The sequence below is a fragment of the Filicampus tigris genome, chromosome 22 (genome assembly GCF_054856515.1).
Source record: "Filicampus tigris isolate MCC_2025a chromosome 22, RoL_Ftig_1.0, whole genome shotgun sequence".
Classification (NCBI taxonomy): domain Eukaryota; kingdom Metazoa; phylum Chordata; class Actinopteri; order Syngnathiformes; family Syngnathidae; genus Filicampus; species Filicampus tigris.
The window spans coordinates 3,968,516-3,987,075 of NC_141238.1; the positions used below are offsets into that span (position 1 = coordinate 3,968,516).

The following is an 18,560-nucleotide window of genomic DNA, read 5'->3' on the forward strand; positions in this document are numbered from 1 at the left end:
AGCAGGAGGGACAGGAACGCGGTTAAAATAACGATGACTGAGTGACGGACTGACGATGACGGACTGGCGTACCGATGAAATTTACTGACGGTCCTAATATAACGGTGGCGAACTTATTTAGCAACGACGGAAGCACGGTTAAAATAACGATGACGGAGTGACGAAGACAGTTTCGGTTCGGCTTGAAATAAAGACGCACAGGTGACCCGGCCGCTAGCCAATGACCGACCGGAAAAAATTTACTGACGCGCCCATCCCTGCTGATTTGTTTCGAGAGTATAAAACCAACCTCTCTCTGAGTGAGCAGTCTCTTATCCACTGTTGGCCCGTGCACCCAAGCCATCAATTTTCATCAGTGAATTTGTAGCAAGTTTAATAACTACCCTTACAGCAACGTCTCCTCATATCACCCTAATAGGGGGTTTAAATATTCATAAAGTGAATTCCGACAGATGGCTTTTAAAGCAATTTTAGATTGCTAAGACAAAGCACAATTGTGCAGATCCTTGCCATGACTGTGAGAAATAGGGTAGAGTGTTCCAATTAGACACCTTCGGGTACAGTCTAGTCCTAATTATTTGACTTCCCTGTAAGTAATTACTCTGCTGTGTCAAAAGGTGTGCTCCAGCACTCTAGAATTAAAGCTCACTAAAGCAAAACTTTTAGGGAAACAAGACTGAGATGGGAATGCGTTCCGGTAAAAAAAAAATTAAAATAAATACGGTACGTACCTGTTTTTCTTATGCCTCCATCTGCAGGACAATTGTAATCGCTAGCAGCAAGTAGAAAACACGTCCCCCCACTCCGGCGGTCCTGTTCCCGGGTGCTCGACCTTCGCATGGGGACCCTCTCCTCTGGAGACATGGTCAGGTCGCTGCCACCGCTACAGTCCGCCGACAGAACTGCGAGTGGTATAATGAGCTTGTCAAACACACTCTAAGATTAGTGTTTGAATTGTTTCTCTGGTCCTAATATAGCTCCGGAGTCCAAAAGTGATGAAGCTACCGTGTTTCACCACCTAATGAATTGAGTTTGATGAGAATCTTGGTTCAGACCTATTTTTTAATTCCAAAGAGTGCTGTACATTTCAAGTGTCCTCTGAGAATTTAGACCAGGAGAAACCGAACTCTGTTCCATGCATAATAAAGATGAGGTTTGAGCATGTCAGGAAAGAAAAAGGCCGACTGCACGGAGAAATGTTTGGAGAGCCAGTAAGCAAAGTTCAACGCACATTTTCGTCAAAAGAAAATGTTCCAAATGACGTTGCTAGCAGAGTTAAAATCATGGGGGTGAACATGCACCGAGTGATTTAAAATTATATGCTAAATGGTCACATGTGAGAGGTCCCTTTGGGATTGGTTTTGAAATGGAGGACCAACTGGCTGAGTTGCCACAGTAGAACTGAATTACCAGAAGAACAGCTAGCCTAGCTTGTGCTTCTATGACAACGATTTGTATTTTCTGGTCGTTAAGATGCCCGGTGCTGCCTCTTACCGATCAGTCCGACTACTACTTCTGGTTTGGGGGGGGACAAGACTCTTCATAGTTTAGGTTACTTTGAACATGACAGCGTAGAAGGTTTTTAATTGACCTGAATTGAGAACATTGGAATTGTTACATTGCCATAAGCGAGATACGGGAAGCCAAGAGGAAACATCACATAAACGTTCAAGACCGGTAAACCCAAAACACAAAATCGAGACTGAGAAAAAGGGTGAAGTTGTATACAAAATAATAAAAAAAAATTCTACAATGTTCTTGATAGAGTAACCTAAATAGCATACTCTGTTAGAGAGACTCCTGAAGTTGTCGGCCAGACGTAAGACTTTAATAAGAACAAATATTTATGTTTATTGTCATGTGTGGTGTCTGAAGAATCGCAAACACCAGGACTTCCAAACGCCATAGTTTACGATTCGGTAGAGTTCCGATTCCCATTCATTTCTACGGGGAGAGCGGATTTGCGAGGGATCCGAGTTACGGATGTGGTCATGGAAGAAATTAAACCCTTGTATGGCTTTACAATGTGCTTTTGTCATCATCTATTCCCCCACGTGGCCTTACCTGAGCGGTTGCGTTCAAGTACTCTGCCGCCTTTGACGTGGCACAGGTCACCTTGAGTGCTGTTGCAGGTGGTGGTGAGATCAGCTTTGCAGTAGGTCGGGGACCCTCCCTGGACTGCCTGAGGAATATGTTTCTTCCGTTTCTTGGGGAGTTTCTGCTTGGCCATGGCCAGGGAGTAGTACATCCCAAAGTTATTGACGATCACAGGCACGGGCATGGCTATCGTAAGCACTCCCGCTAAAGCGCACAGTGCGCCGACGACCATGCCGGACCACGTCTTTGGATACATGTCGCCATATCCCAGTGTGGTCATGGTAACCACGGCCCACCAGAAGCCGATGGGAATGTTCTTGAACTTGGTGTGGAGGCTCGCCGTAGGGTCATTGGGCTTAGCGCCAATGCGTTCGGCATAATAGATCATGGTGGCAAATATTAACACTCCCAATGCCAAGAAGATGATAAGCAGCAGGAATTCATTGGTGCTGGCCCGCAGCGTGTGGCCCAGCACTCGAAGCCCCACAAAGTGACGGGTAAGCTTGAAGATGCGCAGGATACGAACAAAACGCACCACCCTGAGGAATCCCAACACGTCCTTGGCAGCTTTTGAGGAAAGGCCACTCAGGCCTACTTCCAAGTAGAAAGGAAGGATAGCCACAAAGTCGATGATGTTGAGCAGACTCTTGACAAATTCCAACTTGACCGGGCAGAAGGTCACCCGGACCAGGAACTCGATGGTGAACCAGATGACGCAAACTCCTTCCACGTATATGAGAGCGGGGTCAGTCTCTATCTCGTACTGCGGTCCCGGATCGGGCAGGCTGCTGTTCCGCATCGCCTCCGTCTTGTTGATGATGGTGTGGAACGCCTCATGGGTCTCCAAGCAAAAGGTAGTGATGGAAACCAGGATGAAGAACAAAGACGCAAAGGCAATAAACTGCAGGGAAGAAGAGAAACACACAATTTACTCAGGCTTACCCTGACGTTTCCGCTTATTTTGCCGCTACGGAGTGGCTAAGCCTCCTTGCAAAATCGAGATAAATCATTAACTCTTGGGCAAGAGAGTAAACACAGACAAGTTTAATTAACTTGCCTCAATTTAAATTGCCTCCAGAGAGAGATGCAATCTATTAGCAAGTGAAACAAACAAGCACACACGTCTTCTTGAGCCACTTGTTGACGTGAGGCACGGGAATACAGTACGTATGCCAGAGACAGAATCAATTTATTTGTGCTGGGCAGTTTGGAATAAAACTAGAAAGCAAAAGTTTGCTTAATTTCCTCAATATGTCAAGCGGATAAAAACAGTGACAGCCTGTAGAATTGCTGTGCAGTGGATGTTCCAGATAGTCCATGACGGACAAAAAATACCCCAAAAAAACGTGTTCAGTATTCTCCTTTCTGCCGCAGGTTTGTTTTGAATGTGTTTACAGTGATGTAAAAAAACAAACACAAAGCACAATCATAACATTTTGTCTACATTATGATCGGAATAATGTCAACTGGATCATTACTGGTTGGTATGAAATTAGAGTTGGCCTGTAGCGTTTTAGTGTGCCAGTGTGAAATATGGCCATACATGAAATGAAAACAAAAGTACTCGGGCCAAATTTGATTTACATTGCTCAGAAATGGGCCTTGTATGACACTTTGAGCGGCCCTCCAAAAAGTAATTTGCACAAGTAGAGGACTTGTTTAGCATGCAGAGAGTATACGCTTGAAATCAGGATGTCAAGAAGCATGTGTCCATTGCAATCGCATGCCTGGGTAGTCCTTTTGCGTTTTGTTATTTCTTTAATAAGTAACCGTGTGCATGGTTTAATGTGTTTCTGTTCTGGTGGGACTCTCCCAGTGGGGAGTTTATTTGAATTATTTATGACTTGGTCCACCAAGTCACCGTCGCTGGCAAGACGGCGGGCGACTGTTAGATCATCCAAAATGTACATTTCCCACGATTGGTTATCATGGAAAGACAGAGTCAACTCTGAAAGGAAAGCTGACGGGATCTAATGACGGCTTTGTGTTCCAGAGCAGCATTATTCGCAATTTTCACACGGACCATCAAGGGATATATAAATAGCAACAACACTGGAAGTAGTTATGCGCTTGAGAAGTAGCAAGAAAGCTCTCACGGTAAACATAATTTAACTTTTAGCTTCCAAAATATTCTTACAGACAAAGAGAGTTTAGTCTACTCGTTTTCCAGCTCCTACGAGTGAGAATACAGGTTTTCCCGGCTTTTAGGGGGAATGATTATATTCATACGCCCAAACACAAAAAGCCTATGACTAATTCAGAGACTGCAGACAACACTTGCGGCGTACGCCTGACTTTGCATGCAGTTGAAATACTGTTGTACTCTTACAAGTAAATTGGACTCAAACGTTCCATCCGACCTAAAATCGTGCTTTGGATTTTTGGGAACCGCAATCAAAAGATATTGTCCAATTCTCCAGTTGGCAGCCACCCGGTACGAGGGTTCAGTGCTTTCTTTTCTCGCAAGCAACCGGCAGACTATCCCGCCTTTGTTGCTGTGTCCGTCTCACACGCTGTTGTTTCTTTTAAAGTGACCCCACCACCGCGAGCAACACACAAGGGTGCAGCCGCTGCTCCCGTCGTTCACTTAATGACTCCCCGCATCTCTCGCTCTGTTGCTACCTAGAAACCACTGGGCCTAGACTTGTAAAGGTCAGCTTGTACTCATCGTTTGAGTTACCGCAGCGTCTCACCCTGATCGGAGGCTACTTTTAGCGGAATCTTGTAAATGACCATGAGTCATCATTGTTAATATACAGGAAGGGGTTCCAAAAGGTTTAAGACCCAAAGTAGACATCTGCTTCCTGCCGGGAACCGTAATACTTCATGAATTGCCTTTGACGGGGACTTTAACTGGTTCATTTTGATGAATACGATCTATCAATCCAATTTCTTTACAGGTGATATACGTGCTGGTGATTTAGAGAAGGGTACACCCAGGGGTGTACCATACGGAAAACTGAATCAGTTCCTCCAAATTGTCTGATAAGATCAATGATATGAATAGTTATCAATGTACTGAATAAAGAAATATCTTTTTCCATGTGTGCCAGTTCCAAGATCCCATTCGCCAAATACAATACCAATTCACTTTTACTCAGAATTTGGTCAGGGTATAAATATATTTTCTAGCGATAGGATCATAACAGGGCGACCGCCAAAGAAAAGGTTTTATGACGCAAACATCATAATGAAAATGTTTTGTCAGAAGTTAGCTTTTCCGCTGTAAACAAAGTCAATGTCATATTCAAATGCCAAATTGTAATGCACTGCTAAGTTTTTGTCCGTCACTAAATCAACGGGAAAGGTTTGAGGACACGAAACACACCAGAGCACTTAATTAAATTACGTATTGTCTACCCAAAAGTGACAGTCAAATCAACATCGCATTCATTTATTTGACCCTTTTAAACGTGGACGATGGGGAAAGTGACTGATGTGTCCTTTTGTTTATTCATGGTGCTCTTAACCGCCACGCTCGCTGGGAGTGACATTGAGGAAGACAGACTGCTAAGCATGTGCTCTGCAGATTAAAGTTGAAGAAAGACAAAAATAACGCAAGTAAAGATATTGTCAGTAGTGAGGTCAGACTTACTTGAGAGAGAGGAAAAGCAAGGCAGGACTACGTTTTTGATAGCCGAATTCAGTCAAACCATTAGCTTTACACTCATAGTGGGATTATTTTTGCAAGTAATCACATTTTAATTTCTCACCCCCCCCAAAAAATTCTATTTTTATTTGAAACTATTTTTGGCTGACAATCACACATCCACACATTCTACTGTAGTATCTGTGTATGGCTTTAAAAGGCGTAACCTGGCCTGGTGAGTGACGTGGGCGTCAGCGAAAGGAAGTATAAAATGGATGTGCTCTGAAATGCTTTTTTTTTTTTTCTCTTTTTTTTTTTTAAGCGTTATTTATCACATTTAGTGTAATTAATTAATGTAAAATGAATGTTTTAAATTACACAATCCATTAGATCCGCTTTGACATGCTGTGTAATAGCGACCGGTCTGTAGGAGGAAACGGCTCACGCTGAGAAACAGGCATGTCGTCTCATTTTATTTTATTCTTTTTTTAATCACATTCTAAAATTAAACCCCAGTTAAACCAATATTATGTTGTGCGTTTCACTGAATGGCTCATTAAAGCCCATTGTTGCATAATTTTACTGCCAAGTAATTGACTTCCATCTCAGCCTCATTCTATAGAGACTAGCTTGGATAATGTGAGGTTGTATTGAAACAAAAGCATGCTGAAAATAAAGCCTGGGAGAAAAGGTCCCAGAATATACAACACAGGAAATTTTCCTTTCATCAAACACGACGCTGCACGTCTTCCCTTGATCAGTTGCCGCCATGGTAACACCACCATCCTTTTTTATTTATTTATTTTTTTACAGCTCAAGATGGTGAATTGGACGATGCAGTAAGGGAGGATGAACGGTTGTGTTATTTGACAGGGAAAAGGGTTTGCACTTTGTCTTGCGCAAATGGGAGGAGATACCAATCGGAGGTCCTAATTTGCATTTTTGGATGGAAACTATAAGATAAGATCATCTTGACGTCGACAAAGCTGCTGAGTTCAAACTGGCGTGGCCTGATGGGGTCGATGTCTCGCGTCCTGTGAAAACCTTGGAGCTCACTTAACTCATTCACTGCCATTGACGGATTTTATTTGTCTTTTCACAGTCTTGCCATTCAATCCCAGGAATTTATTGATATTTTTTTTAATTTTTTTTCAAACGTGAGGGTAAAAGAGGGTCTGGAAATGTCTGGCAGTGAATGAATGAATATCAACTTGCAACACCAACTTTGAAATCACTCAGTTTTGAGGGGAAATTCCGCTCAGCCCTCTTCCCTACTTCTGCACCAATGCCAAGTCTGGCTTCCGTTACCATGACAACCGATGCCAAGGGCTACCCACTAGATAAAAGCATGTGCCCCTGACTGTATTTTCATCTCCGAGCTGACCTATTACACTTGTCGATTGTATTGTTGAATCCATTGCAGGGTAATGTTTGCCCGTTAACGAGAATGACAATGAACTGACATCAATAGGCAAGCGGCGGCAAAAAAACAGAAGCAAAGAAAACATTTCAAAGCCACTCGCGTACATGACAAAAGGATTTGCTGTTCCCCTTGTTGTCTCCCGTCATCGTCTCCTGCTGTCTCTCGCACAAACACACGCACGCACACACCTCATTATGCAGCCGTGCTGTGACTTGACAGCCGGCTCGCTGGGGGAACACTGCTAAACCGATATTACTTTTGGCAGCCATATTACTTTTGGCAGCCATATTATTTTTGGCAACAATTGCTCAGTAAACTGCAGTAATATTGGTTGTTTTTTCGCAGAGGATAAAGAATACATGCATGTGAGTATCGTTGTATTGTCAGTCTACAACACCAAGACAATCCTGCTAATTTCATTCGGGTTATTTCATTGTGTGCGAACATTTGCAAGACAAAACTTATGTGGTTTGTTGACATGCAGGAATGCAACGGTTGGTCTTTGAATGGTCACGGGAGAATCTCAAAACAGTGGAAGGAATAAACTTAAAGCGGAAGTCAACCCATACATATTTTTTTTCAAGAATATGTTCCCAGCAGGCCCACTAGTTGAAACAGGGCATTTTGATAAATATTGCGTTTGTGGAATAAGTGTTAATCCACACATTTTAAGACATCTCTGGGGTCAGCCATTTTGTCTTCCGTTGACTGAAAATGACATCACAACTGCTCACAACGACCAATCACGGCTGACCCGTTCTCTGAACCTGAGCCGTGATTGGTCGTCCTCAGAGATGGCTAAAAACAAGTGCATTTTGCTGCTTAACTTATATTCTACAAACGCAAAATTCATCAGAATGCCGTGTATCAACTAGTGGGCCTGCTGGGAACATATTCTTGAAAAAAATATGTTTGGGTTGACTTCCGCTTGAAGGAACAGATACTACTAAGCGTCTTTCCACAATCGCAGTCAATAAAAGAACACTACAGAACATTACACAAAATAAATGCTACATTACGGCCTCCAAGTCGGATAAAAATAACGTCTCGAAAGTCCCGGGGAGACTGCGATACTCAATATAACCGTCTCACCCGCGCTCTTTCATGCGCTCACGTCGCCTGTTAATATTTCAGCAGCTTGCCTATAGCTGACACGTGCCATTGATTCATGACAGCGTAGGCTGCAGCTGTTTACACCGCGCGAGCGCGTCTGTCTATCGTTTAGCAGCATGCGTTTTCCGCGAAGGCAACAACGGTGCGGATGCCATGAAGACGGCCGCTAATCTGAGATGTGTTGACGTCGTCGTTTTTGCAAGCGCTAAATGTCGTCGCAGAAGCTCAAAATAAAAAAATGTAAAAAAAGATTTTCAGTGACTCTAATCAATGATATACAAGCAATGAAAGAAGAAATGGAAAAATAATAACTACCGTAGGCTAACGTTGGAAATGATTCTTATTGTAGTAATGCAATTCCTCCCAACATTTGAAGCTTTTCATTCATTGTTCATTCAGTCAGCTGGTCTACTTGCCACACAGTTGCATGCCGGTGGAAGAAACAAAAGAATTTCTGGAAATGTTCCATTTTTAGCTGTCTTGATCCCCGACATTAAGCATTAAGGAAAAACATCTTTTCTCTCTTCTAAATGCCACATTTGGGATTTTAGCGTAATACTTCCCCAAACAGCCCCTGTCGTCACAAAAACTTGATGTGATGGCATGCGCATTTCCCAATGAGGCCACTGACAGGCAGGATTTTCAATAAAAGACACAAGCCTTTGATTTGGTGTGTTTAAATCCGAGCTCCCAAATCCTGGGAGACTAAACTTGACATTAATCACATTTCAAGGCCAGGACACATCTGAAAGTCTGACGGGATAATCTGAAACAGAGGAGGGATCAGAAAGACGTGGACGGGATGGCAGACGTGTGGCCTCATTAGACGGAGCCGTCTTGATGTTTTAATAGCATGTCTGAGCCGGTGTGGCGTGAAGCGTATGGCGTTGGAGGCCTCGCGTTTGGCAGTAGGAGGAGAGAAAAATGCTAGTAAAATAGATGATTTATACGAAACAGTATAGCTAGGGAAGTGTGCCGTTTACTAAAAATGACAACATCCAATTCAATCGAAATAATGTCTAGATATAGCGACTGTCGAGGCCACATAGAGAAGTCTGTTTAGTTAGCTTAATGCTAACAAACGATGCAAAACGGCATATATGGGCTAACGTATAACGTAGCATAACGTAGCATCTGTGTCGCGGCGTTATAATCCTTGAAGTGACGGACATGTGAACAAATGGTGGCGCAACACACGTAGACAGATCATATAACAAAATTCACATATATTCTTTATCCTTTGCGAAGACCCGAAGGAGCAGCACAAAGTCGGTTGAAATGAGGCAAAAAAAAAAGGAGTGAAAACGTTTTACTCTTTACATTCTGTGTTTTTTATAAAGTACAATAATATATAGCGCTATTTTTCTTTACACAAACAGTAAACATAAGTGCCAGGAGAAAAGTATTCACATGACTGTATTGGATTCATCCTCAGTATTGAACTTCACTCATGAAGTAAAATACCGTGCACAATATTACACGCAATATCATCACATACAAAGTAGTACAAAGTAGTTTTTGTTTCAACCATTACAGAGGTTTGATAGTCTAAATCTACTTTTAGTTTCTTGTCATAAGTTCTGTCCTCCCGTCATTCTCTTTGGAGTAGCAAATGATGTGTGCTATTTACGTTTGTGTGTCGAAAAAGGATGTCTGTGGATGTCTTTCTCAGTCGTGATTAAAAGCCTAGTTGGCAGGCATTTGCTCAGCCCTCCCAAGATTTCCTGAATACATGAATATATTGTCATTTAAAAAAAAAAAACACCCAAAAGCAAACGTGCAATTACGCAGAGAGTGGAAATGAAAGTAAGTGAAACAAGGAGCGTGATACAGCTCCCTTAATGTGTGACCACGCTCAAGGACGCACACACATGCGCACGCACGCAGCCGACAGAGCTGACAGCTTAGCAAAACACATACCGTCCATCAATAAGCTTGTTGCATTTGCCCTTTTTCTCACTCTTGTGAGTTTTCGCCTCTGAATTTCATCTGCTGGTACACTTGAAGTGCAAAAATCAAAACACACTTAGGGACTCATGTCCCCGGAGTGCCTGACAACCCATCAAATGTGAAATCAAACAACAAAATCTTGCTATCTGCCTATTTCTGAAAACGTGGCCTTAACGTTCATTCGCAGTCTGGACGAGAGTCGTCAGAAGTCGCCAATAAAAGCACAAAAAGTAGCTACAATTTGTCACTCCTTGCTTTTGAAGAGACGATAGAAAGGTGAGAGGGGTCGGGAAATATCACCGCTCACTTTGGCGCATGCCCTAGCTCCACCCTCGGTCGTCATGGTAACAAAAACTGTCAAGTGACGACATTTGGATGCAAGCTTCTTATTCTTTATTTGGGGTGTATTTTGACGTAAAAACAAACGAAAAGACAAACTTCATTTGGGCATTAAGATGAAATTCCAATTATTGAATTTAAAAGTTAAATACAACTGAACTGTAGAGTATACTAGAGGGAACATCAATGAAATAAAAAAATAAATAATAAATGGAAAAAAAAAACCCTGCTGAAAAGGTTTGAAATTGCCTATAGATGGCACAAGATGGAGGGAAAGCACAACAGGTCGAAATGAAACTCCTCAACTGACTTCAACATATTTCCGAGATTTGACTTTCGAGGTGAATGATGGAGGGTAGGTACAAAACCCAGCAAAACACTCATTTTTGAGTCTTGCGTCTGATTTCCATTCCAAAAAAAAATCGGAATCCGTCAACAAGCACTCGCAAGGACCAACGAATAAACAAAGACGGGCAGAAGCAATCGCGGATCTTTTATTTGATCTTCTCCATTCACTGACAGAGTGCATGGCAGCAGCTCAGCGTTATTCAACATCTTTGCCGGGAGATGAGGTAGGGACATCTACTGTTGCTATGACGATGAGGAACGTGTAAGCGGCGGCTGCGGCGCGCTGTGACAAAAGGACAGGAGCGGATCCGACAATGCCGGCGCCGATCGAGCCTGAGCTGAGTTGAATCTCGATGTGTTTTGACAAAGCAACAACTTGCCAACACGGTTTGCCACCGTGATGTCAAAATGCCAAAAATTAGTTCCCACGCTTTATATGAGTGCATATACCACACCAAAATAAAACTACACGCTATCATGGACAGTGCCAGGGTGCACGCCCAAAATGGGCTATTCTTCTTTTTTTTTTTCTTTTTTTTTTTTTTACTGCCATGAATCATAAGAGCTTGACATGGCCCCTCCCTGAAAATGTACATTTCATAACTTTCACATACACTATAGTATTTTGGTACCCAATTTGACGGATGTTGTCCATTGTCCTTATCAACCAAAACTATTGACGGACAACGGGAGGCTTCTATCGTTGTTTTAGCATAATAGTTTTACTTTTTGGATCAAAACCCCAAGTAACAGTCACATTTATGCAAATAGACGATGACAGTGTGCCAAAACGCTCTCTGGAATAAAACCTAGCATTAGAGCAATAATTGCATTTCTGTCTGAAAGCTGATTAGATAAAAGGCCTCCGAAACAAGGAGACAGCAGTGAAGAGACAACCAAGCGCGAGGAGGGAGCTGGGAGTGTTCAAAAAAGGTTGGCATGAAAAATGGAAGACGAAAACAGATTACAGACATGGTGAAAGAGGAGAGCGAGACAAGCGAGTGACGATAATGAATGTTGCCGCTCATTGTGGCTCGCTCGGATTCCGACCGTCTATTGTCCGACTATTCCTCTTTAAATAATACAGATAAAATGGAAAAGCTCTCATCGCCCGCGTCCATTAAGCCAAATCGCACTCTGTTCTGGAAGAAAAATGTCTTTAATGATTCATGAAGCGGCTCCCATTACTATCAAACAGACTGGCTGAGTAGCAGCGCTATACAGCCAGTGAAAAGTTGAGCATTTTTAATGTTTAAGTATTTAAAAAAAACAACTAGCGTAGTCCTATGAGGAAATATTGCAATTTTCCCCCATAGAATACGCCATAAACAAATACAATTTCACGAATGTTCTTTGCCTGTATTTAAACAGACCGTAAAAATGTTAAATAGCACTTGCCATTTCAAAAAAAAAATTTTTTGCTTCAACTCAATAGACATTGTGCTACTCTTTCCTGGTGTGCATACACTGAAAAAAAAAAAAATGGCGTGTGGAATTTACTGAATTTAATTTCATCAAGTGGTTGCAGAAAATAAAATTACCTGCATCCAGATACTACTTAAAAATATAATAATAATAATAAATTCAACAGAAACCTCTTTCAGTCTAGTATAATAAACATACTGCACGTGGGGCCCGTCTCAGCTCCTTAGTCAGCAGTTCATTCATCGCAGAGGATAAAGAATACATGCGTTTGAGTATTATTCTGTCATCGATGTCAATGCCTCAAAATTCTATCACCAATGTATACAGCCGACATTTTTTTGGCTAAACATTCTTAACTGTGAAAAGTCCTTACATCATCCATAGACTAGTTTACAGTACACATGCACGTTATCAAGCAGGCAATTGATCCTCACAAACGTGAGCACACTGGATATTTATCAACACCAGGCATTATGGCTGAACTTATCTGGCGTTTCGCATCGAGTTAAGGCCAATTAGCCTGGAGGAAGTGAGCAGAGCCATGGCAAAACAGAACCGGCTTAGAAGAGGAGCACACCAACACACACACAAAGAACGAAGCCCTATAGCAATGATTATTACAGAAATCGCTTCCCTACACCATCACACCAACATGAACTTTGCTTCGAGACGAGAAATCAAACTAAATATAACTCTCTGCGCGCCCCGTGGCGAAGTAAACAAGGGCATTACTTTTCTTTGAGCTAATATAGAAGTTTTTGGGAACACAGTTATTCTGCACTGGAATTATTTTGTATTGTTAGCCCACCAATTTTCACCGTTACACACCTTCCACATTTATCCATCCACAGTATCCAAAATACTCCACTCCACATTTTACGGGAAAATAATCTGCATTGAAATGAATGGAGACATTTAACTCATCCTTACTTGACATAATTATTGATTCAAACCATTCCGACTTCAAACTGTTCCGCTCATTCGGGATATTTTAGGAGCTACCTGTATTTATTTTACCAGATTTTCACAGCAAAATTCCAACATTACCGACCATTTCCAACTATTACCAATAATTGCTAATGGTTAGCTTTTTAGCATTCACACAGAATTGAAACAATTAACCAGATGTATTGTGTGCAATACATAGTGGCATTTAATTATGCGGATTATTAATGGGGGGTAAAATGTTGAACAACATGTTTTCTTCCAAAAACCTGTCAGGACTATCAGATTCTGCACAGATTCGGTCCAAATGTTCAGTTGTGCACACACACGTCTTTCTTGCCACAGGTCCGAATGCCCAGGCGTAGAGGTGAAGAAATGAGACATCGATGATAAACACATTGATTTACTCTCCCCCCGAAGGTGATAAATAAGCAACGCGACGATGCATGGAGATAGGAAGCCCCACCGATTGATGTTCACATGAAATTAATTGCCAGAGGGGGGGGAAATGTATTGCGTTCCAGGATATGATAAGACGTCAGTGTGGACAGAATATTTGTGGACAAGCACGAATGTGTTCAAAATGGGGGCGGGGAGGGGGACAAAGCTTTAAAAGGTTCTCAGAGAAGATATGTGATCCTGAACGTATGGCTGGTTTTTTTTTGTTTTGTTTTTTTTTTAGGTTTTGGCTCTCTCACCATTGTGTCTGGGTGTCACCTTCTGCCATGAAAGCATGCCAAGGAAAGCAGACACTAATCCCTCCCCAGACTCTCCACTGGGTTTGTGATTTCCAAATTCTCCCGTCTCAAGGTCGCTGCCATCCATGGTCAGACAGACAAAGGGAGAGCGAGGGGATGTGGAGTGGGAGGAGTTTACTCGGGACTTGCAAAATCAAGAATGATGGAAACCTTAGCAAGTGTGTCAAACTCATTTGCCTCATTGTAGTCAGGAATCTGAATTCGCATATATAATAGCTGTAAAAAGTGAGGAAAACCTCTATACAAAAATGAAACGAACAACGGTTTAATGCGTCTCCGAGTTGAGGTTTGCTGTCAAACTAAACATCAAACAAAAAGAACTTCACATTATGTATTTATAACCAACAAGAATAGAGGGAGTCACGATTTTTTGGGTCTTTTTAAATTAATCTGATTATTCTGGACGGGACTGAAGTGAGAAAACTATGAATGGATGTAGGCTGGATTAAATTAAACTGGAAACACCTGCAGGTTTTTGACAAAAAAAAAAAAAAATGGAAAGGAGGACACGAATTGCTAGGGGCTCCCCACACACCAGGCAGACAATACACTGTGCAATACTCACACTAGACACCATTAGAGAATACAAGTATTTCTCTTTTTGCATTTATTTTTTTTATTTCGACAACGCCTGAGGGCCCAATGTGACGGCAAAACATGAAACGGCTGGTGGGCGGGGCCCGGTTCCCCAATTGGTCACATTGGACGATGTGGGGCCTCAAAGCAAAGTCGTTTGCGCCTCGAGGTTCAGTCAGTTCAGGGAGTGGATGACCTCCCGCTGCAGCCATTTGACACTTTAACTCGATTCATTAAAGTGCTAAAAAAAAAAAAAAAAAAAAAAGCCTTTTTGTATTAAACGCCACACCTCTGGGGTGGAAGGTGAGAAACGAGAGAAGCAGTTTGAACAAAGCAGCACGATTATCACATGGGGAGGGGGGCATTTCTGGATTCGTATGCAAAACTCCTGCTGTGAGTAGTAGCCAAACAGACCTGCAGCTTTGCCGTTTTATGTCCGCGTGTGTCGGCGCAAGGGAAGCAGATACGGAATGTTCAAAAGAAGCATCTCCTTCAAAGGATTACAAAGAACAAGCTCCGCCAGAAAGATCAATGCCAGACAGACTTGGAATAGTACGGCGGCACGTGCAGTCTTAGAGGTAGGGGGAAATATTCCGTCTCTTTTGAGAGAACCGGGGGAAGAATAATGAGAGAAGACTCGTCGAAAGAGTTCCCCTTGAATTGTTGTAGCCCGAAATGCCTGAATTTGGGGCCTCGCTCGACAAAAAATGCCTTCGGCTGCTGCCGGAGAAGGCCTTCACCTGTTCAATTAATCCAAACAGCATGTTGAGAAAGAAGAGATGAGAACCAAGATAACGCATCGGCTCGATTTAAGCATTCGGATCCCCGCCGCCCTTAAAGGATAACCCTGAAAGAGCCGTCTAAGAATATTCTTCTGATGGGAAAAAAAAAAAAAAACGTGCGAATGTAGGCCAAGTCAGTGAGGCACAGTATAAAGGGGAAGCCAAGAGACTTGGCCAGATTTGAGCTCATCCCCAGTGAGTCTGTGTTTTTCGCCCCGGACCATTTCTGATTGATCGTCTCGTTTGGCTCAACAGGTGTCTGCTCCGTTGCTCTCACGGAACCCGTATTTAGAATAATGTCATGAGTAAAGTTTTAGAAAGGACAAAAATAGATGAGTTGGAATATTAGAGAGCTTGTGTTTGTGTCCTTTTTTGGTGAATTGGAAGCGTACGGCAGCATTCTCGCAGAAAATGTAACGTCTCCGTGGTCGGGGACAAATTTCAGTTCCCATGATAACACAGATGGGAGAAACTTCAGAATGCAAGGATTTCAAGTTCGGAGGAATGTTTGGCAAATGCATTTCAATCCAAAAAGAACGCCTCGGATTAGTGTCCGAGTAATATAAGATGAAAGCGGCGCTGCCTAAACGTCTTGGTGCAAACACGCTCTACACCAAAATGTAATCCATTAGCATCCTTGCAAAGTAATTATTAACACACAGACGGGAGACATCCCAGACGGCTTAGGCTCAGACAAATGTATCTGCCTTGACGCAGCCGCATACATTATTCCAACATTACGAAGCAATTGGGTGTCCCTTCCACATAAAAATGGATGGGTAATCATCTTTGCTCTGTGACTTTGTCCGTCTTTGTGACAGCTCCCAACTTCTCCTGATCTATCGTCCTCGGACACCGATCGATAATAGAGAGTGATCGGATAGAACGACCCTTTTTGTTTCGCCCTAAATCCATGACTTTGAAAATTGAATTTTGCACCCCAGTCGAAGGTTTTCACAATTCACGTTAACTGTTATTTTTTTATCACTACCTGAGTGTACCTTCACCAGACAGCATGTCTCAGTTTCTTTCACGGATGTTCAATCGGTTTTAGATCAAGGGCTCAGAAGGCCATTTCAAAATAGTCCAATGTTTTGGTCTTGGCCATTCTTGGGAGTTTTGGGTTATTAACCTGGAGTAGCCATGAGCAACCACTGAGACCAAGCTATCCGATATTGGACAGAACATTTCCTTCCGGAAAGCAGGATGAGAATGACAGTCTTGGCATTTCATTGTACTCTGCACAGATCCAAGATACCCTGTACATCAAAAGCAACCGCAATGTTTTCACAGTAGTTCCTGATCTTCTTCTTTGTGTGCTTGATTTTCTTGTCCGTACACACAAACCGAAAAGCTCCAGTTTCGTCTCGGGCATTCGACCAGGACCACAATTTGAAACTGTCCATCCCCTCAATTTGTCATTCATTTTTCCTTTTGCAGCCAGTCCAGGGGGTAGCAACAACTTTGTCCTCCGAGCTAAATCTTGCCAATAAGGGATACAACCATCCTGAACGAAATAGAAACACACGCGGGTGAATTTAGAGGTGTCTGACAGTTGACAGTACCAGGAATGACATCAGGGTGATGAAAGAAGTGTTATTTCATAGTAGCACTTGGGGGGGGGGGTTCTGGTACAGAGCGTCTCAGTTGTGAACACTCTTGCGTTCCTCAGAAGCCCTTTCCCTTAAAACCCATCCTTACAGTCCTCCAGTAAATGTGGGCACGGAGCTCTTTAGCTACCAGGCGTCGAGGTATTGATTTGAGGAAGGCCTTTATTTTCCGCTGCGCAATTCAACTTGGCTTAGCTCTACTCGCCTTGGTTTTCCCACATGAAAATAGTATCTGTAAAAAACATCCCACATTGAACACAGTCGTACAGTCATCAACTAACAGCGGAGGAGAACGACGGGCTGCTGTATTTACGTTTCGCCGTGTAGCTGTTGGTAAGGACGCCGATTTTACCCAAGATGAGCAAAACAGTGGACCGGTGTGGTGGGAACAAAGACAGTTCCGGGGACTGTTCCAGGCTTCTTCTGAAACACTGCTACCAATGTCTCATAAAATACAATCATGGCATGCACCATTTCACCATTTCAAGACCCCAGACCATGAGTCTGGAATCTTGAAATCTGGGTTAGTACTATTTGGGTTGGGAATTTTTGGAATTGAACAGCAACTCGAACGGCAATTTCTTGGCACTAGCCGGTGCTGCTTCAATTGCGAAAGGGAACATAAAGGCCATATGTCCGGATGCCCCACGCAATAATTACCTCTATTCCAAAAGGGGTTAAAAGGCAGGCCAATAAAACTCGACCTTTTCCCAGCGTCTCATCGCTCTCCCTCTTGTTCAGGTGCCTTCCATTCTCAACATGACAGTTTTACAAGTCCTTCTTGTCACTGTCTCCTGTTTTCTCCGTCATTAAACATGTATGGCTACAAGCTTCAACATAAAGTCTGAACCAATGAAATCATCCAACCTTTGACTTCACATAGCCGCACAATCTTTTCGCTCAACACTCAATGTAAAGTATGTTTATGTTTGTCCGTCTGATTCATTTGAATGAATAAATTGGGTGCTGGGTTCTTCTGTGTCACTTTATGAACCAGCAAAAAAATATCCAAGTCACAATTTCACAATATACAGTCAATCTTGACTGTAATTACTGTTAATTTTCTAGATTGTTTGGCCTTGGTGGATGTCTAGTCTTGTTTAGGATAATACATTAAGTGATTGAAGTTGAATTCAAAAGTGACTCAAGTGGGTTCTATTGTTATGTTTAGTTTGTCCACAGAACTTTTTAACAAGCTTTTTGATTTTTTTTTTTTTTTTTTTGGGGCATATCTGGAAAAAAACAAACAAAAAAAACGCAACAAATGAAAAAGAATTCCAAATGGAGCAAACATCTTTTGAATGAGATCAATGATGAGCTGGAGAGCCGTTGCCAAATCTACAATGACCAAACTGGGTAAGTGGGTCCTCTTTCCTTTCTGAGAAATGTGACTCATCCCACCCTTTCCCATTGGACTACTTTCCACTAATGGTGAAAAATAGACCTATCGAAAATATCCAGTCATTTTATCAAACAACCCGCCCCAAAAGAAACAGTTATTGTTATTGGAGACCCCGCACACACAGACACACCAATCATTTTGACAGAGTAAAGCCAGAAATAGTAGGACAGTTCCGACTTTGTAGAAATTGGACCGCGGGTCAA

The 18,560-nt window shown here is 42.4% G+C and overlaps 1 protein-coding gene across 3 annotated transcripts in view; it reads right to left on the reverse strand.

Annotated features, from left to right (window-relative positions):
• Positions 1 to 18,560, reverse strand: part of kcnc2 (potassium voltage-gated channel, Shaw-related subfamily, member 2) — a 35,243-nt gene that overhangs the window by 5,355 nt on the left and 11,328 nt on the right. For all 3 annotated transcript variants that reach the window (XM_086022636.1, XM_086022637.1, XM_086022635.1), the window contains exons 2-3: positions 2,065 to 2,998; positions 732 to 902 (exon numbers count right to left, since the gene is read on the reverse strand). In XM_086022636.1, coding sequence (XP_085878762.1) covers positions 732 to 902; positions 2,065 to 2,998 — 1,105 coding nt within the window. The remainder of the gene's footprint in view (positions 1 to 731; positions 903 to 2,064; positions 2,999 to 18,560) is intronic.